Source organism: Crocodylus siamensis, chromosome 10, assembly GCF_052110815.1.
Source record: "Crocodylus siamensis isolate JL-2025a chromosome 10, ASM5211081v1, whole genome shotgun sequence".
Lineage (NCBI taxonomy): Eukaryota > Metazoa > Chordata > Crocodylia > Crocodylidae > Crocodylus > Crocodylus siamensis.
The window spans coordinates 4,266,453-4,287,034 of NC_143404.1; the positions used below are offsets into that span (position 1 = coordinate 4,266,453).

Genomic DNA, 20,582 nt, shown 5'->3' on the forward strand with positions numbered 1-20,582 from the left:
CCTGGGTCTGAACGATCCTGTGATGGATGAGGCTCCACTACCAATCTGTGGTGGGGATAAAACCTGTTCCTCCAGCACAAATCATGCAATAAAACCCTCTCAGGTAGTCTGGCCCCTCTGTGCAGAGGATACACCCATTCTCCTGAAGAAAACAGGCTGATTGCTACCAGTTCCTCCAAAACGCACGTCTCCTCTTCCCCAGTGGTTTTTTAAGAGGCATTCCTCTCCATCTACCATGGGCCCTTCTGCAAGTGCTACATTCTCCTGGCCTGCTTGGCTGCATCCAAAATTAACCCACTTTGAATAGTTAATCCAAAATTAACTATCTTGCCCACTGTAGGGTCTGCCAGAGCTAACGAACCCCATATCGTTCACTGACTTGCTAGGGATACTTCCAGCAATAGCCATTGCCTGAGGTTTCCCCTGTGGAGAATCCATTTGTCAGGCGTTCATGTCCATATAGAGCTTGCTCTACAATTGCATAAGATCCCATTCAGCAATACCGGTAGCACTTGCCTATTCACATCTCTGCCAGTGCCTTCTCCCCGCAGGTGGCTCTGTAGAAGAGGTCCTTTATGAATCAGTGGGGACAAGGCGAAAGAAAGCCTTTCTATTGCATTACCCCCCCAAAAAAACTGACCCTGGGAGATGTCCTTCTCCTTTGGCCATTTCATACAAGGATTTTAAAGACGAGTCTCAGGCAATGAATAGGATTTTCTCCCCTTCCAATAAAATGCAGAAGACAGCAGCAGGATTAGTTATTAGAAGCTCAATGATCTGATTGTGTCAAGCTGGAGAGGGAGTATTGGGTTGCGCCATTTATTAGCAGCGTTGGCTTGAGTTGCTAACATGCTGATAAATTGCTGGGGACGACAGTAGGGCTCTGTCTGTCTCAGCCCTTCTCCTCTTCCAACATAGCCTCCATTCAGCACCCCTCACTACTGCCAATAGGGAATTGTTCCAGCATGGCCAGCTTCCCTAGCAAAGACGAGAGAGTGAGCAGTGGCCAAGATACCGAGAGTTTGGCAGGCGGCGTCCCTTTCTGGCAGCCGAGGCAGAGACGCCCCGGATGCCAGCTCTGCCTCTGTGATCCGAATCAGACCGAAGGGTGGCAGGGGATGCTTTAAACATCTGGGTGAGGGAAGTCACGAGACCCTGGCATGTGGCTATGTTGTAGGAACGACGTCCCATGCTGCATGGCATGATCATGGACTCAGAAAATGAGGGTGGAAGGGGCCTCAGGAGGTCACATCTAGTCCAACCCGCTGCTCCAAGCAGGACCAGCCCCAGCTACGTCATCCGAAAGGTGCTGGAGGGAGGTGGCGCGGTCTGGTGCGTCGAGCACCCGTCAGGGAGAGAAGACAAGTCATGGGTGTAGATCGACTTGGCTGCTGGCACCCTGGCTGCAAGTGCCCAGTCTCTTTATGTCTTCACCGCTCTTCCCATCCCGCATCCAAGGAGAAGGCATGACTTTTGCTGCGTTAGCATGCAGCACCTGCCACAACTGAGCCTTGATCTCCTGGGGGGCATGTCGGTGCATCATCACATCGCGCATTTGTCTGGGGGGTGTTGACACAGATGGGGCTTTGCTTCTAGCAGCGGACAGAGCTAGAAGTCCTCCTGAGGTCCTCCCAGCCCCGTGTAGCTAGGTGAAGACAGATTACAGAACAGGGATGAGGGAGAGGAATGGTGTTTACTTGATGCTCCCTCGGGTCTCGACAAAGGGACGCAGGAAGGACCAGCTCCCGTCTGCCCGGACTTGCACGCAGGATGCTCTGGGGTGCAAATCGGAGCAGAATTGGGCTCTGCGGATTACATGAAGCACAGACAGTGCTAACAACAGACTCCTGGGCAGGATGCTGGGGGTTACCAGCAGCTCCTGACAACCAGAGACAGATGCATAGAGGTCTAAAGCAGCATTGCACACCCGCGATGAACCTCCGCTCTCCATGACCCTTCCCCTCCTGTACTGGCCTACCATCCTGAGGCCTGGCTTGGGGTGGGACCATTTGATGTTCGCAATGTCGCAGCGAAGCCGCTGGGATCTCAGGGTCACCTGCGGTCGGCGGCTGTGGGATCACAGTCCTCCGGGTCCCATGCGGGGGCCCGGAGACGGCCCAATGTTGTGCCCCGACTGGGCAGGTCCCAGCTGGGGACTGAGAAATCGGACGGCCCCAGGGCCACGACTGTGGCATGACGGCGCTTGCACTGGTGCTAACTCTGGCTGTCCGGGAATGTTTTGCAGCTTGTCCATGGCACTCTTCAGCTCGGGTACCGATGCCCTGGGTACATCCAAGGGAACATCTCCTCCACGCTGCTTGTGAGCGACGGCGCGTGGCACTCCATCCTGCTGGGCGTGAAAAGCGCAGCCCTCCACCTGCTCCTCGACGGCTCGGGAAACACGTCCCTCCCGCTGCCAGGGGCCTGTGGCCGCTCTTACGGCAGGACCGACCTGCTCTTCGGAGGGCTCCTCCACCCCCCGCACCCCCAGCGGATCACTCGGGGGTTTCGAGGCTGCTTGGATGCCCTGCGGGTGGACGGCAACGAGGTGGTGCTCCTGCCCAGGCGGAGGCAGGCGAAGGGAGTGGTGGAGCAGGCGGGGATCAAGCAATGCTGTTCTCACGCCGGCGCCTGCAGCAGCAGCCCCTGCCTCAACGACGGGATGTGTGCGGAGACCCACGGAGGAGGTACGTGCACGCCGAGGAACGGGGCAGGTGACAGGAGCAGGTGAGGTCAGCAGGGCTAGGAACAGGCACTGCACTGATCCCTGGATATGCTGTGCCCAAAGCAAATATCTCCCGGGATTGGTGAGTACACACAACACCCTCTTAAATCGGGGTTTAGCAACCGGCTGAATGCACTGCTGCTTTTCTGCCATGGATGCAACAATACGAGCCCGGGATAGCTGCACAGATGCACCTTGCGATATCCCAGGACAAACTGTTAGCGCTTCTTATCCGGGACATTTTTTTAGGATTTATTCCGGGACAACAGACGGAGACGCCTGAATGGCTTATCCTGGGATAAATGTGACATCTGTTTGCAACCTACAAGTCTTAGTGGATGGTCCCTTACAAGGGGAAGTTCACCGAGGATCTACTTGCCCCAGCAGGTCGTCAGGTGACAATGTGCTTGACCAATGAAGCAGCAAGTTAGGCGTATTGCCTCATCAGATTGTGCTCCTATTGGCCAATCATAGCCCTCGGGGTGGGACATTTGGTTTCTGAGGCATGCAGGTGGGACTAAAGATTTGGGCATGCAATGACTGCACGCGCAGATGGCCCCATGCTTTCGCGGCCCCCTCGAGCAGCCGTTAGCAGGGTGGAAGTCATGCAAAAGCTAATCATCTTGCCATGCTGCCACTCCAGGAAGGGGCAAGGTCCTGGCTGATAAAGGGCACCTCCAAGCCGGGAGAGGGACCCCTGGAAAGCTCACCTGTGTGGCTCAGGTTCACTGGGAATCCCTCGCTATTTCTCCAGTGTCCAGCACACGGCCTCACAAGGCCTCCAGCCACATGCAGTGCCTCCACCACATCCCAGGGGCAGGGTGGTAGGGAAATGATGTTGTTTCACAGATAGGAACTTGTTGTGCCCATCAGCCAAGGGCCAAAATTCACAGGCATCCAGGGCCTGAACTCCCAGGGGAGCAGCGGGAAAGAGTTGGCTCGGAGTGACGTGCCCAAGGTCACCCCAGGAATCGGTGGCAGAGCAGGGGCACCACAGCCAAGCATCCAGCTAGCAGCCTGTGCACTGCCTCGTCCCGCCCCTTCGTGCATCCAGTCGCCAGGGGACTGAAGCATGGGATCTGCTGCTAACGAGGGCCACCCAGGCAACACCGGGCCTTTCCAGCCAGTCCCGCTCCGCCTGGGCCCCCTCCGGCTGCAGTCCCATCTTCTCTCAGGGCAGGAGCCCTGGAGGTGGCTTCGATGCCACGGCAGGATGTAGGCAGCCAGGGGCAGGGGAAGCCTGGGAGTTTGTCTCAGCTCCTGCCGGGCAAGCAGCTCCCTCGGGGCAGGGGCCGCCCGAGACGCCCGGTAGGTTCCCGTCGGCTCTGCATCTGCTTGGAGCCCGTGAACTCGTTCGACTCCGGGTCTGTCTGGCTGCACCTAACCCTGGCTGCTCCCAAGTTCACGGAGGCACTCAGCCACCCCTGCCCCAGCCGTCTGCATGCAAAACACCCCCGCCCCTGGCTTCAAGAGCTTGCTAAGCCCGGGCTTGCCTTCCCTGCCAGGGAGAGAGGCGAGACGCTGCGCTTGGCTCTCACTCCGGCAAGACTCAGGCCACATTCAGTCAATGCCTTTCCCACGAGTCCCCTGGCACGTGTGCACAGCCAGGGAGGAGTCCGAGGGCACGGCAGCCCACGCAGCCGTGGGACACACCCCTGACACACGCAGGCTGGGGAGCTCTGCAGGGAAGCCCCTTCCTCAGGGCTGACAGTTGCCCAGGTTACCCATGCAGGGGAGACCTCCAAGGCCACGGCCACTTGCTTCGTAAGGGGGCAACCCCGTGAGTTGTATATGTGGGAGCGCGTGTGTTGCAATGGGTGCACGCGTGAGAATGGGGGGGTGCAAGCACAGGCGGTTCACACACTAGACCAGATGGCCCTGGATTACATGGACGCACGCCCGCAGGATGTCTGTCTGCCTCTGTGCAGCACGCACGTCCCTAGACTTGCGGACCGACGTAACGCAGTTAGGAGGTTCACGTACCCTCTCCTTCCACATCCCCAAGCCCAGCCCCCCCCTCCTTTCCCACGTGCTGGCTTGTTCGTGGACTGCAATGCCAAACCCCCCGCCAGCACCCTCATCTTACATCTCTCCCTCGCCTTTTCCAGGTTATACCTGCGTCTGCCCCGGGCTGTTTTCTGGCCACCGCTGTGAGCTGGGGGACGACCCTTGCGAGTCCGAGCCCTGTCTGCACGGAGGGACCTGCACCCCATCCACAACGGGCTACACCTGCCAGTGCCCAGCTCAGTACCTCAGGTAAGGACAGGGCTGGCTGCATCTCTCAGCAAGGGGCTGTCCCTGTCTCACCTGGGCACTGAGCAGGACCCTGCCTGGATGCTCCACAAGACCTCCGAAGGCAGGACGATGAACGAATTGCACTGGGATTGCGAGGTCAGGGTTACCTGAGCTTCGGGAAACAATCCCGGTTCCTCCCCACTTCTCCGGGTGTTTTCTTTGGCGCAGACTCAGAGCGTCTGTCTGGGACTGGCCCTAGAGATCCCCCAACTCTGCTGTCGGGGATGTTAGGAGATGGCTTCCCTCAGGGAGCTCCTCCTCGCGTAGAAAGGGTCATACTCTTCCTGACAGCAGACAGTACTAGTGCCCAAAGGGAGACGCAAGGAGGCTGCACATCAAGTGCAGTGACCCTCAGCGACAGAAGTGAACCTAACCCCCGCGGCACAAGCCCATCGCCGTAAGTGCATCACCCCTGGGTATTCCCACTACCCACATCAGTGTCTGAGCGTGGCGGGCATCCAGGTGGAGAGATGCCAAAAGCACAGGTGTGTACAGGGACCCGGGGCAACGAGGGAAGGGCATCAGGGGACGTTCCTCCAGGCCGAGCTCCGAGGCCCCACGCCATGCTGCGGCCCCACCTGTTATACAGCCACGTGCCCTGATTTGGGCTCCTTGCAGTCTGGGAAAGAGACCCCCGATCCAGCCGAGCTGGACGTGTAGCCCCTTGAAACGCAGCAGGTCTCTGGGGAGAGCAGGAAGGCAGAAGTGATGGGAGCGCTCCCTGGAAAAGCAGGCAGCGGGGTGCCAGGGGTGCTGTCACACCAAAACCACCCCCCGCAGGCACATCAGCTTGTGGGCTCCTTGTCAGGTGCTTGGAGCGGTTCCCAGCACCGTTTCCCCCAGGGTCCTGCTGGCACAGGATCTTCCCCAGGTGCTTTCCCCCCTTCCCTTTCTCTATTGGGATGATTTGCATCTCCGAGTCGGGCTGGAGTGCATGAAGGACCGGGGCGTTCAGGGGCAGCCCAAGGAGGGTGGCGGGGCTGGGGTCTCCCCCTACCAAAGCACCAGGGAGATGGGCCTTTGTGGGGGAAAGGGCCTGAATGGGAAGGGGGGGAAGACACTGCTCCAGCCCGACCCACGGGGACAGCGCAAGCTAATGCACATTCAGCACGAGGGCTGGGATCTCACAAGCTGGCCGCTCTCCCTCCCTCGCACCCTGCAGCCACAGAAAAGGGGTGACCTCCTCTGCTTCCCCACGCAGCACCCAGACTGCCACAGGCAAGCTCAAGGCCCCCCTCCAGCACCCCAAATGCCTGCCCGGGAGGATTTAGTCGGGGGGTTGGAGGAGACGTGCTCCCCAAGGGGCCTGACTTCACTAGGACTCGGGCACGCGGCTCCCTGCTGCCGTCCGAGGGCACGCTGCAGCCGAGCCAAAGCCTCCTGCCCGCTGACAGCCGGCGTCGCCCTGTCGCCCCGCAGGTGCGAGAAGGCGGCCGAGTGCCGGGACAACCCGTGCCGCAACGCGGGGCGCTGCGTGGACGCCAACGGCACAGCCCGCTGCATCTGCACGGGCGACTTCCAGGGCACCTACTGCACGCAGAGGATCGTCACGCCCGCCATCGTGCCCGCCCGCTGGGGCGTGGGGCCCGAGGAGATCGCCGAGATCGCCGTGGGCCTGCTGGGCATCGCCGTCCTGGTGGCGGTCTTCGTGGCGGTGCGCAAGCGCTACTGCGGCCGCCGCGCCAAGCCCCACAAGCCCGTGGCCTGCGAGGACCCCGACCTGCTGTCCAAGAGCGAGTTCTCCAAGAGCGTGGGCGTGGGCACCCAGGCCGCGCCGTCCATCGAGCTCAGCCCCCTGGGTGACCGCTCGCCCGTCTGCCTCGACGGCACCGTGCCGGAGCAGGGCAGCCTGGTGCGCACGCCCGAGCTCGTCACCTTCGCCACGGGCCAGGCCCCGAAGCACCGGGGCACTATCGTGTGCAGTGTGGCCCCGCACCTGCCACCCGCTGCACCCGCCACCCGCTGCGAGGGCGAGACCTTTGCCAAGAGCACCTGGGCCAGGGAAGACCTGGGTCAGTTCTCCCCTTGTTCCTTATCCTCCCCGGGGCGAATTGGGGGGTTTGGCCCACACGGGTCCAGGGCACGGGCAGGAGCCAAAGCCACCGTGAGCCCTCGCCGCTCCTCCGTGCAGCCCAGCAAAGCGGACGACCGTGGGAGCGCGGCATGAGCTGCTCACAGTTCTCAGAGAAGAGCACAAGTCAGTAGGGATTTATTACGGACTCTCTCGTTACAGCCTGGAGCTCGTTGCCACCAGGTGTGGGGGCAGCCAGATTCACAAAGGGAATGGCTCAATTTTTTCAGGGAAGGGGCATCAGTCGCTATTGAGGATAGGAGTGAGCCCTGCTGGGACCTTCAGTGCTGGAGGCTGCGAGGGAGAGAGGAACAGGGGGAAAACCTCGCTCAGACCCCGCTCACTCTCCCTGCCAGCCTCCGCGGTCTGCCACCGCACGACGCAGAGGCTGGACGAGGCAGACCGAGGGTCGGACCCGGTCCATGGCAGCTCTGATGTGCTAAAGGGATGTGACCGAGAGCAGTGGCCTGAGGGCAAAGAAAGGAGGTGTGAAGTTCAGGAGGAGATGCCAGGAAGGCAGGGGGATAACATGCCTTGAGCCCCCGTCAGGGGGGAGCCCGCGCCCTGAGAAGTTGAGACGCGGGGCTGTGTCTGCGGTCACCCACCGCCCATCCCCGCACACCCAAACTCAGCCAGAAGCCGGGACGGACGTCAGGCTCAACCCGGCCAAGATCCCTTTCACTCATGCACGGCTTGCTGTGGGGTAGGAGGGGGCAGAGGGAATAGATCCTGCAGTTTGGGGGTTTTTTGAAAAAAAAATTATATCTAGTTATATATGCATACACACACACACACATATACACATACACACATACTTATACACACACACACACACACACATATATACATGTCCGGTCTCCGCATCACACATACATACATATAACTACCTGCATGCACACATATATGATGATCGGATTTTCTTCCCGCAGCCTTTAGAGCTGGCGATCAGCCCGTGCCCTCCCTCTTTCCCCACCTCCGCGGCACGGGGAGCTGGAAGTAGCTAGAGGGGGTGGCTCGAGTTGAAGGCCAGGCCACGGGGCGGGCGCGGGGCAGACAGATGGCTCCTAACGCACTTCTGCTTGCTTTCCAGTGTACCCAGCGGAAACCACCTACTGGCCTCCCAGCTACCTGGTGTCCGACCCGCAGGACTACCCCCACTACGACGCCCTTCCCGGGCCAGGGAAGGCCTCGCCCCATCCGCTGCCTCCGCCCCCACCTCCGCCCGTGGCCTCGGAGCCCGTGGCTCTGTACGGCGGCTTTCCCTTCCCGCTGGACCAGAGCAACAAGCGGGCGCCCATCCCGCCCCGCTACAGCAACCAGAACCTGGAGGACTTCCTGCCGCCCGGCCCCGCGGACATCCCCGCCACCCCGTGCCAGAACGAGTACACCGCCATCAGCTACTACCCCGCGCAGCTGCTGCAGGGCGAGGGGGCTCCCTACCCCCCGGACCGGGGCTACAAGAGGGTGAGCATGCGCCTGAGCGTGGCCCAGCCCTCCTACGCGGACTGCGAAGTGGGGCACCAGGCCGGGGGCCGGGGCCCACCCCTGCCTCCCCCCAACTACGAGGGCTCCGACATGGTGGAGAGCGACTACGGGAGCTGCGAGGAGGTGATGTTTTAGCAGGGGTGACCCCTGCTTCCCAAGAGGAGATGGAGCGTTTGCGGCGAGCCGTGGCTGGGACGGACGTGGAAGGGCACGGGAGCTGCTTGGTGTCCCCTTCCCGCTGGGTCCCTGTCCGTCCTCCCTTCACAGCTCCCCCGTGCGCGTTCGGCTGGGACTTGGCCCTGGGGGGAGCAGGGAGCCCCCCAGAAAGCAGCTGGGAAGCGCAGAGGAAAGGCCCCAGAGCAGCACTGGTGAACCGCGCCCTCCCTGCAAGAAGGCATCACCTCTTCCCGCCCGGGCCTGCCGCCGTCCAGCCCGGGGCTGGCAGGGAAGAGGCCAGGATGGGGACAGCAGGACTGCTGGCTTGCACCGCAGCAGAAGGCGCCCACGGACCGGTTGCTTGCATGGGAGGGGTCTGTCCTGCCTCTGCTTCTGGCGTGATTTGGGTTTCCCAGGAAGGACCAGCCCCCAGCCACCATCCGTCCTCCACGCTCGCTCCCCCTGGAAAGGGGAGATGTTAGCTGCCTCATTTGCCCCCCCCTCCACTTCTCACCCAGTGGGCAGAGAGAGCTCGAAGCACCTCCAGGAAAAGCCAAGCCCAACAATGGCCGGCAATGGAGGCCACCTGCCTGCCCCCCAGCTCTGCAGGCCAACGGAGGTGGGAAGCAGGTGATGGTCCCCCGAGCCCCTTCACACCTGGGCTGCACTGCAGAGGGGTCCGTAGCATCCCTGCTGCTTGGGACTATGAAGGGCATGCCGGACACGGCCAGGCTCTCCGACTCCGCCAGCTCCACGCGGCTGATGTCCCACACGCGGCACCTGGCCTCCCAGCCTGGGGAGGACGGGGGGCAGAAGGCACTGCTGACAGCGCTGCGTTGGGTGCAGGGGACCACAGACCTGCCGACACAAGTCTTGTGCATGCTCGTGCGCATGTCTGGGCATGGTGGGGCTCACCGCGCTGGCGGGCGGATGTTCCCGCGGGGTCGAGCTGTGACACGGGCTGTGCCTGTGTGGCCGTGCGCCTGGAAATGTCACGCTGCGCTGTGAGCGGTCCCTTTGCTGTTTGGTTGAAGCCTGAAAGCAATAAAGAGGAATTTTTTTATCGTACTTGACACGCCGCCGCGGGCCTTCCCTCAGTGGCCGCCAGGTCCTAGCGCGGGTCCAGAGGTGGAGCGGGTTCAGGTGCACGATTCTGACCCCTTCGAGCCCCCACAAGCTGCTTGCAGATGTCAGCTTTGGGTCTCTCTAAAGTGCCCTTGCTGTCCAGACGTTCGGAACCAGTACTGGCGGGAATATTTGAATGCTCGTGGCGCACGGGTCAAGTCCCGGAGGACTGGAAAAGGGCCAATGTGGTTCCCATTTTCAAGAAGGGGAGGAAGGAGGACCCGGGTAACTATAGGCCAGTCAGCCTCACCTCCATCCTTGGCAAAATCTTTGAGAAAATCATCAAGGCTCACATTTGTGAGAGCCCGGCAGGACAAATTATGCTGAGGGGAAACCAGCACGGGTTCGTGGCAGGCAGATCGTGCCTGACCAATCTAGTCTCTTTTTATGACCAGGTCACAAAACGCCTCGACGCAGGAGGAGGGGTGGATGTCGTATACTTGGACTTCAGGAAGGCCTTTGACACGGTATCCCACCCCATACTGGTGAACAAGTTAAGGGGCTGTGACTTGGATGACTGCACAGTCCGGTGGGTGGAGAATTGGCTGGAGGGTCGCACCCAGAGAGTCGTGGTGGATGGGTCGGTTTCGACCTGGAGGGGTGTGGGCAGTGGGGTCCCGCAGGGCTCGGTGCTTGGACCGATACTCTTTAATGTCTTCATCAGCGACTTGGACGAGGGGGTGAAATGTACTCTGTCCAAGTTTGCAGATGACACTAAGCTATGGGGCGAAGTGGACACGCCAGAGGGCAGGGAGCAGCTGCAAGCAGACCTGGACAGGTTAGACAAGTGGGCAGAAAACAACAGAATGCAGTTCAACAAGGAGAAATGCAAAGTGCTGCATCTAGGGAGGAAAAATGTCCAGCACACCTACAGCCTAGGAAATGACCTGCTGGGTGGCACGGAAGTGGAAAGGGATCTTGGAGTCCTAGTGGACTCCAAGATGAACATGAGTCGGCAGTGTGACGAAACCATCAGAAAAGCCAATGGCACTTTATTGTGCATCAGCAGATGCATGACAAATAGGTCCAAGGAGGTGATACTTCCCCTCTATCGGGCGCTGGTCAGACCGCAGCTGGAGTACTGCGTGCAATTCTGGGCGCCGCACTTCAAGAAAGATGCGGATAACCTGGAGAGGGTCCAGAGAAGGGCCACTCGTATGGTTAAGGGCCTGCAGGCCAAGCCCTATGAGGAGAGATTAGAGAAACTGGACCTTTTCAGCCTCCGCAAGAGAAGGTTGAGAGGCGACCTGGTGGCTGCCTATAAGTTCGTCAGGGGGGCACAGAAGGGAATTGGTGAGTATTTATTCACCAAGGCGCCCCCGGGGGTTACAAGAAATAATGGCCACAAGCTAGAAGAGAGCAGATTTAGATTGGATATTAGGAGGAACTTCTTCACAGTTCGAGTGGCCAAGGTCTGGAACGGGCTCCCAAGGGAGGTGGTGCTCTCCCCTACCCTGGGGGTATTCAAGAGAAGGTTGGATGTGTATCTAGCTGGGGTAATGTAGGCCCAGCACTCTTTCCTGCTTATGCAGGGGGTCGGACTCGATGATCTATTGAGGTCCCTTCCAACCCTAGCATCTATGAATCTATGAATCTATGGGTCGTGCAGCAGCCTAGAAAGCTAGAGCTGCTTCCACTGCTAACGGTGCAAACGTCCCACGTCCTCGAGGACCTTCCTGGTGACGTTCTCCCAAACAGAGGGGGAGTTGGAGGTGCATCCAGAGGTAGATCGGGATGGGGTGCAGTTGTACCCCCCTTTGAATCCAGCTCCACCCAAACTTTAAAACCAACAGCCTGGGAGGGGCAGCATCCATGCTGAGACAGTCAATTGACTTCAAGGCTTATTATCATCACCCTGATTCCTGCTAACCTCTTTCCACTCCACACATGTTAACAACTCTCCTATCCTTTTTAATGCTCTTGGTGCCCTGCTGTTTAAACTATCCTCTCTTCTGCAAGCTGGTGTCTGTCAGTCATTCTTGGCAATATCTCAGCTATGTTAAAGCCCTGCAGACTGGTTTTAGTGCTAGTTAAAAACCTTAACTCAGGTGTGGTCCTATTAACTCAAGTGTAGAAATGACTGGCAGTGAAGTATTGGAGGCGCTGTCAGGACAGTTAAGAAGGCTAGATTTTGTTTTATGAAGCTGCTTAAGAGACTTATATTTGACTATAAAGACTACAAGACTAACAACATAATACCTTGATGATTTAAGACCCAGGTAGCCCAAGCCTTGGCTGGGATGGTTAGCTGGGGCTGGTCCTGCTCGGAGCAGGGGGTTGGACTAGACGTGACCTCCTGAGCTCCCTTCCAGTCCTCATTTTCTATGATGCTGACTTTTTTTTACCCAATTTCTTGTAATGTTTAAACTTGAGGTTTCATCTAGCAAAGCAATGCACGTTCCAGGTGTTATTTTTGTTTTCACTTTGATCTTAAACAGAATAGCATAGTGCTCCTCCTCCCGGCGAGCATATGAGAAACTCTTCTAGCTTCTTTTTAACTGGAGAAAAATATGCATCACATTGCATGTGATCATGTGTCTCCCTTTCAAAACCCCAGCTCTGCCCCCGGGTGCATGCTTCCATCTTGCTTCCAGTGGTAGGGGTCAGGGTTTCCTTCCCAAAGATGGGGAATCTCACACTTCCGCTCCTTGATCAGCCAGACGGATGCCACCATAAGCTCGGGCAGCCCCCGGGGCTGCAAATCCAAACTGCTGGACATGGTGTAGCTGAAGGGATCCCTGCCTCTATCCGTGACTGCCTGGGGAAGCCCAAACTGACCCATTTCTGAAGCAGACTGAGAAGCGAGCGACAGCTCAATTAACCAGAGCGTGTCGCAGACAACAGCTCCTCCGGGACGGCCAGCGGACCCTTTGTGACCCCCACACGTCCCACGGAGTAGCGGAGAAAGGGAGCAAGAGAAAGAGCCAGCAGCTGGGATGGTCGGCCCGGGACCCACTTTAACAGCTGAGCTGGCTTGTCCGGGAGGGAAATCTCACTCCTCTGCCCACCCCGCTCCCAGAACAGCATCCCCCGTAGCCACGTCAGTCCTCCCCAGCAAACAGCCTCCAAAAGGGGGGAACACCATCGAAAATGCAGCTTTAAGGCGCCGGAGGGGCTGACCGGTTTCATCTCCCCAGCAGCCATCATATCGTCAGTGGTCCTGCCTCTCCCTTATCCCCGCCACCCCACTATCCTGCAGCTTCTGCTGGCCAAGGCACCCATTAGACCCCCAAGCAAAGTGTCCCATGTCCCAGGGGCCGCCCCAGAGAGATGGCCAGGCTTCAGCTCGGGCAGAGGGCAACTACGCCCAGCGGGGAGATCTCCAGCACTGGCATCGACCAACAGCCACGCGCGGTGCTCCAGCACACGGGCCCCTTGGTGCTAGCAGCTGCAGCCCTGCTCTCCTGGGCTGTGACAGCTTAGAGGCAGCTTCTGTAACCCCGGGACCATTGCAGTTCCCCGACACCCCAGATCAACTCCTGGGACTTCACCGTAGCTCTACAGAGATCAGGGCCCCAGCCCACAGCCTCTGCCACGAAAGCGGGCCCCGGCATCTCCCCAGAGCTAGCCTCCCCCGAAGGCAGAATAACCTGTCGCCCGCCCTCGCTTCTGTGGTACCAGCAGCTCCCAAAACTGGCTCCCTCCTGCCCACTTCAAGGCTTCGATAGCAGCCCTTTGATGGTGGCTCCCCCCTTGCCCCTTTAGAAACCCATTAAATGTGGCGCAATTATAGCACGAGGTAAACAGCAGAGGCAAGAGCTCCCGAGTCGCTCCTGCGCTCGTCTGGCCCGCAGAGAGCCAACACTCATTATAATGCGAGCAACAGGCCCCTAAATTGGGACTGGCATCCCAGGTCGCAGTTCAGCGAATGAAGAACTGATCCAATATGCAGACTGGGCACCTGGTGGGAAAGACGGTGCGTCCTGGGAAAGACTGGGGATTAAGGACAGAGAAGAAAAGACTCAAGGGGAATTTGACAGCGGTTTTCACAGACAACGAGAATCACTAATAAAGTGGCTCCTAAACAGGTGCTCGTTCAGTCCCAAGGGACAGGACAAGTTGCAATAGGAACCAAATTGCAGTGAGGGAGCTCCAGGTCTCACTGAGATGATAGGGCCAGACGCAGTTGTCTCCTCCAGATTGAGACCAGCGGGATGCAGCCCGGTATCTGCACCTTGCCCGGTGCCAGCGAGCAGCAGGCTCCTGTCCCTGGGCTCCGATTCCTCCCGCGTTGCTGCTGCAGAGGCTCGAGGTGGAAGACGCAGCCGTGGGCAGGGAGGAGTTAACAGCCCCTGCCCACCAGCCAGCTGTAAATGCAGGAGCTGGAGGGGCAGAGGCTGCTCCCACTGCAGGGCTCACCTGCACCACGGCCGGGGCCACAAACTCAGCCCCAAACTTCTCCAGGGTCCCGCTGCTCTGGGGGTGCTGCTTGGCAATCATCCCTCGCCTCTGCCCCGGAGGACGTCTATCTATCCCACCTGGGAGGGAGCATGGAGGAGGTGTCCCCGCAAGGGAACCCGTCTGAGGGCACCAGTGGGGCAGCAGGGCCCTACCCACCCTGGGTGGCAATAGCACTGGCGGGCATCCTCCTCGTGACCACTGTGGGGGACATCCTGGGCAATTTCCTGGTCATCATCTCTGTCTTCAAGAGCAAGAAGCTGAGGAAAGCAGGTAAGAGCGGGTCTCTGCCTGGCCCGTCTCCCTGCCCAGGTCATGCCAGCAGCCCCGGCTCCCAGGCAGCATCACCTGGAGGTGGGCAAGCCAGCGGAGAAGGATTTCCCAGAGGCAGGACCCAGCTGCTCTCAGCCACAGGAGCAGGTCCCCCATCTCCCACGTCCCAGAGCAGATGGAGCAGAGCCACAAAGACAGGAGACAGCTTCTTCCCAGCCCTATCAGCTGCGATAGGACTTTGGGCCTGAACTTACTTATTGCTGTTGTTTCACTCCCCTCCCAAACCTGGGTGCTCCAGGCAACGCTTTCGTGGTGAGCTTGGCCGTGGCCGACCTGCTTGTGGCCCTCTGCCCCTACACGCTGGTCCTGACGGCGATTATCCATGACAGGTGGGTGATGGCCCCCTCCGCCGCCAGCTCAGCAGCTTCCCCGATGGGCACGAGCGTCATCGGCTCCACTTCAATGTCACCGGCGTCGCCGTGAATCGCTACCGCTACATCTGCCGCAGCAGGGCCTACAGACGGCTCTTCTCTGGCATCAACATGCTGTGCTACGTGGCGCTGGTTTGGCTGCTCACGCTGTCGGCCATCGTGCCCAACTTCTTCATGGAGTCTCTGCAGTACGACCCCTGGGTCTACTTCTGCAAGCGGATCATGCTGGCGGCGTTTCGGCTGACGTACACGACTGACGGGGAATAAAGATGCTGAGCCAGTCGGGAAGAAGAGAGCCGATTTGGTTACGGGTGCATGCATGCTATGGTTCGATAAACCGAATGAAACACAAGGAGGGGACACAGAGCTAAAAGAGGCCGATGGAAAAGGGAATAAGAAAGATACAGAGAAAAAAAAAAAATCTCAGCTCTGTTTTCGTGAGGCTGGCCAGCCTTAAGGTCCGGTTCCTTGCATGTGTGGTGTGATCCAGGCTGCAAAGGGGCACCGCACAACAAGGGTCGGGATGCCTTTTTCCCCCCTTCTACACCTGAGATGAGCCTGTGTAGCTACGCTCCACTTGCGGCGTGCAAAGCTTAACACTGTGCACACATTCATGCGTGCACTCGTGACTATTAAGGAAGACTAGGAGATGGACAACACACTCAGTTAAAGCCTATGTGCAGGTCTCGGTGTGTTATAGGAGGGATTTTTCTAGGCAAATGAAGTCATTTAAAAGCGCTGTGGGACTTGGGGTAGAGTTTTCATAAGTGCCTTTCACTCGTGTAGCATCGCGTTAATTAAGCCGTAGCACAGGAAACAGCAGAGACTTTCTTAACAGCCAGCTTATAGGCCAGCATTTGTTCGGCTCAGAGTCTACAGCCACCTTATGATTTTCTCCAACTTGGCGAATAAAGGACAAAGATTTCTGCCTCTCTCCCTCGAGCATTTGCAAGAAGTTAGTCAAGGGTGCAATAGCCACCATCCAGTTATAGTGTCTGCTTTCATTTGGACCTAAAAAAAAGAGTTCCTGTCCCAAGACTGGATGGGAATCATTTCTAGAACCATGTTTCCTAGACTTACACCCATGCAACTGTATTTAAGTTGGTCTTCTCCAAGCCATCTACAAACTTCACTTAACAGTTACCCTTGTAGCAATGGCATTAGGGATGCACAAACTCAAGCTAAAGGAAGTCGTTTTTTTTACGGCAGGGATTTTGTCAATATTGGCAGCAAAGACACAGGTTTACAAGGCTCCTGCTATTCCCTGGAGAGGGCGAAGGCAGAAAACACTTCTCTTTTTCTTCTGGGACAAGGCCGCAGTGTCCTGAAAGGAAACCCCACCATCAGGAGGTTGAATCTGTTTCTGGAGACAGCTGTCAGCAGCGAGTCTGAATGCCCATTAGATGGAAACCTGCCACGATGAGACCGAGTTGGAGGCAGAAGACAATTGACACGGTAGACAAGCCCTTTGCAAATATTGCTAGGACAAGGCAAACACGTTGCCCAGGCAAAAAGCTGCACCTGAAGCAAACTGACCCTGGAGACCTCTGCCAAGCTGGAGAGCATACACATTATACTGTATGTCAGAGGAGATTTTAGAGCCCCGCTGTTCCCTAATTTCCCATTTAATTCTGGGATACCAGATGAGAATGACTCCTCCCCTAAAATAATCACATGGGAAATGAGTCACTTGGATAAACCAGTTGTGGCGCTGAAGAAGGAACGAGGAAGACGCGGCAAAATCTCAGATGCTCTTTTCCTTCTCCACCCTGAGATGCGCCGTGTGCTACGCTCCACTTGTGGTGTGCAAAGTTTAACACTGCCTCGGCCCATGCATCCGTGGCTATTAAGGAAGACAAGGAGGTGGACTTCAGCTGAGTGTGTCCATGCGTATGTCTCAGTGTGGTGGGAGGGATCTTCCAGTTGGATCAAGTCATTTAAAGGCTTGGGGGAGAGTTTTCATTAGGGCTTTTCATTTGTGTGGCATGACATGAGTTGTGTGGCATAATCAAGAGTAAATTGGATGCTTATCTTGCTGGGATCCTATGACCCCAGCTGACTTCCTGCCCTTTGGGCGGGGGGCTGGACTTGATGATCTCCCGAGGTCCCTTCCAGCCCTGATGTCTATGAAATCTATGAAACCCATAGCACGGGAAGCAGCAGAGAGACCGTGGCTAGTCCTGAACTGCCAGATCTATTTGTTCTAGCCAAAGTGTAAAAAATCATGCCCTACCCTTTGAACACACACACACAATTGAAAACCACTTCCTGACTGTTACTGAGCCCGAAAGGCAAAAATGTTTGCCCTCCAGAAGCCACGTGTGCTTTCTTGGGGGTCATCTTCCTCCGGGTACAAAAACCAATGAAAATAAGCGGTGCTTGAGATTTGGTCCGAGTCAGCTGCCCTGCACATGAAGGACTCCTCAGAGATGAGGCAGCCAGTCTCACACAACGAGCAAGATCTCCCACGCACGCAGCAAACCACCGCTGAGCCCCATCGCTGCAGCCCAGATTCGGACGGAGAACAAAGCTGCACAGCCCGACAAACGCAGCCGTCGCTTGGCCACGAGAGGGCACGTTGCACAGACCAGAGATAATTAGTTGAGTCAGCTAACAAAGGGCGTCGCAGGCAACTCGGCCGGAAGAAGGGCCAGGCGGTACACGGAAAACAGGTGCAGGGTGCTGGGCTAGACAAGAGCAAGTTTTCATTGGAAAAAAATCAGCATAACAGCGCAGACCCCTACTCAGCACAGTGAAAGCAAGGAAGAAACCACCAGGATGAGAAAAGCCAGTGTTATCCCACCATGGTGCTCTTTTAAAACCAGGCTTGATCTCCCCTCCCGGGTTCACGTGCACGGTGTTGCCAGATTTAGATGTAAACCGGTGTCCGTCCCCAAGCAAACATAGCTGTTGGCTCACTGTCACCTTTCTCAGCGCTCCCGGCAGCTTGCAATCCCACCCCCCGCCCCACTCACCCTAGGACAGACAGATGCTCTATCAGGGATCCCCGTAGCCTCTTACCTTTCCTGCTTCCTTCCTACAGCCGGGGTTAATTTGGACAATGGGGACCTTTGAGGCTTGAGCTCAGGGCCGGCTTTCCATGCAACACGCAGCTAAAAAGCTAAACAGGCTTGCATAGCTGATTTTATTCAAGAACAATACGATATCGTGCTAATACACAGGGGTCCAGTCACGATCCTCTCCCCTCCGAATTAAAACCATGAGCGGCCTCCAATGCACAGAGATTGGCTCATCTTCCACAAAGCACCATTTCCTTAACCATGCAGCCAAATCAGCCCCAGCCACCCCTAATTAATTAGTCCCCCTGGGTTATGCCATGTCCAAGCATTTGTCATTGGCAGAAATGCCACTCTCCACAAAGAGACAGCACCCCCGACACCCCCTCCACAGTCACGGCACGCGCAGAAGCACCCCCAAATAAAAGCTGTGGTCCCCCCAGAGGGATGCCCCTTGGTGCACACCCCTGCCCCTGCTTCTGGCCACAGACCTCAGTTGCTGCCCCGCAACACAGCTGTGCCCACACACCTGCCCCCTCCCCAGGTGAAATCATTTACCTGCAGCAAGAGGGAATCACTTCTCACTCACCTGCAGGCACCCATCCACCCTCCCCTCCGGCTCATTGCCAAGCCTCTCCACCCCCCATGGAAGCAGCAACTCCCCCAAACATCACTTGTGCCCCAGTTTGAGCCAGCCTCTCACCCCAACCCCGTGCAGCCCCGCACCGGGGGCTGTGGGTATCCACCATGGGGGTCTTCTCCCCACAAAGCCATGGAGAAAGCTGTCCCCATGGACACTGCTTGAGAAAAGGCTGCTGACCCCCGCTTTTCAGTGCCCCTGCATGCCAAGGCTGCCAAAAGGCAATTCGAGGGGCTGAAAGCTGGTCCCTCCACCTCCAAGCCAAGAACAGCGCCCCAGGGCAGGGGACCTCTCTTCCTACCTGCACCCTGGGCTCATCCAGTCCAAAGGCTGGTGTTAGCCAGCTTCGGCAGCTCTGCACCTCCGAGGGGCTCCGAGCAGCAGAACTTCAGCCCCACGGAGCCCAAGGACAGCAGCTTGGGAGCAAAGGAGAGGAGCTCATTAGGGGCTGGAAGGCACCTGGGCTTGGACCGTCCCGCTCCTCCCTCCCAGAGCTGCGGCAAGAAGGCTTTAGCAGCCCCTGCCCACCCCGTGGTAACTGTGGGCACACTTGCACCCCATACAGCCAAGCAGAGGTGCCCTAGTCCTCAGGGAGAGCCTGGGAAGCATTGCCAAGTGGATAAGTGTGCACACATGCAGTTCCCACGGAGCAGCCTCAGCTCCCCCCAGCACCAAGCCTCCAAGAACCAGTCACGTGGAGCAGCTCCCGGCCTCGTCGCAGCCCTTTCTCCAGAGCCTCCCGCGGGGCCTGGACTTCAAACGCAAAACGGAGCAAGCAAAGCCAAGCTGGTGACAGAAGGGGATGCACCCGGCATGCACCCCTCTATGGGGATTGCTCACAGCATTGGTGGGGGGGGGGAAATCAGCAGTGTCACATATGACAGGGCGGCAAAGCAGCCGCAGAGGCCGTATTATTACTGAACTACTTAAAACCTATTTAATCTGAACTAGGTGGCTACTTATATACATCCAGAAAGCCTCCCCGCGAGCCCCCAGCACTCACAGCTCCGGCTAAAGAAAGGGACGCAGAGCGAGCCGATGATCGTAAAAGGTCCTCTTCCCCTTGCTTTCTACAGGTCTGGCAGTGGGCCTTACAGCCACACTGCAGGAGGGGTTAAGTGCAGGATTTTTTTTAAGACAGCTGCCAGCAAATGCAGAGGATTGGACTCCTGGCCCAGGCAGCCCCTTATCAAGGTTCACGGCACAATGGGACAGAGAAGTCCAAGGGCAAGCCTGGCCTCTCCTTTTGCAAACGGCTCCGACCTTCACGTAAAATAAAGGATCATAAACCTATGCTGGAGGTCTCCATCCAGTTGAGGCTTTGGGACAGCTCAGGGCCCTGCCCCTGCCTGGACTGGGAGCGCTGCTCAGAAAGGCACCGAGGGCCATCGCAAACCCCCAGTGGCCCTGGGCACCATCCTTTTCCAAAAGGAAAAGCTTCAGGGCTACCTGGGTAGGGAATTAGTCACCAGTGTCACATCTACTGCATGATTAAGCAGCTTCTTCTGCTCTTGGGGTCATGCGGGTATTAAAGGATGATTTCCCTTGCTTGAAAACAGCATCTTTCAGCAACATCAGCTTTGTTTTACTGTTCATTTTCCATCTGGCCCCAGCGACAACATGCAGCAGCAGTGCAATTATTCAGTGATAACTGGAGATACAGCAGGGTTGCCATAGCTCCTGGAGATGCTATCAGAGCACAGCTGCATTTCAGGGGCTGAGTCCTATCGCTCCGCTGGGTGCTCTGCTTATAAATACGCATCCCTATGACCACGAACAGAGCCGTACGTGCAAGAAAGCACTGTGCTCTTAAAGATAGTAGTTTCCAAAAGCTCAAGTTTTCTCTGCAGTGAAGAGGAAACAAGCTTGATACTGTACAGATATGAAGTGGATGCATCTTCTGCTGGACTCCCACTCATATGGGCCAAAGTCTGTTTAAGCCACAACCATCCCCAGAGGAACCTCA

General features: G+C 57.5%; 1 protein-coding gene and 1 pseudogene across 2 annotated transcripts in view; both read left to right on the forward strand.

Annotated features, from left to right (window-relative positions):
* FAT2 (FAT atypical cadherin 2) overlaps positions 1–9,800 on the forward strand; it is a 68,240-nt gene extending 58,440 nt beyond the window's left edge. The window contains exons 21-24 of one of the 2 annotated variants that reach the window (XM_090064669.1): positions 2,246–2,687; positions 4,834–4,981; positions 6,440–7,032; positions 8,182–8,862. In XM_090064669.1, the coding sequence (XP_089920795.1) occupies positions 2,246–2,687; positions 4,834–4,981; positions 6,440–7,032; positions 8,182–8,711 (1,713 nt within the window). In that variant the 3' untranslated portion in view covers positions 8,712–8,862. Of the gene's footprint in view, positions 1–2,245; positions 2,688–4,833; positions 4,982–6,439; positions 7,033–8,181 lie in introns of both variants that reach the window. The other variant, XM_090064671.1, reaches the window with a different exon arrangement.
* Positions 9,801–14,347: 4,547 nt separating this feature from the next.
* LOC149856118 (melatonin receptor type 1A pseudogene) lies at positions 14,348–16,281 on the forward strand (annotated as a pseudogene).
* The last annotated feature ends 4,301 nt before the right edge of the window (positions 16,282–20,582 follow it).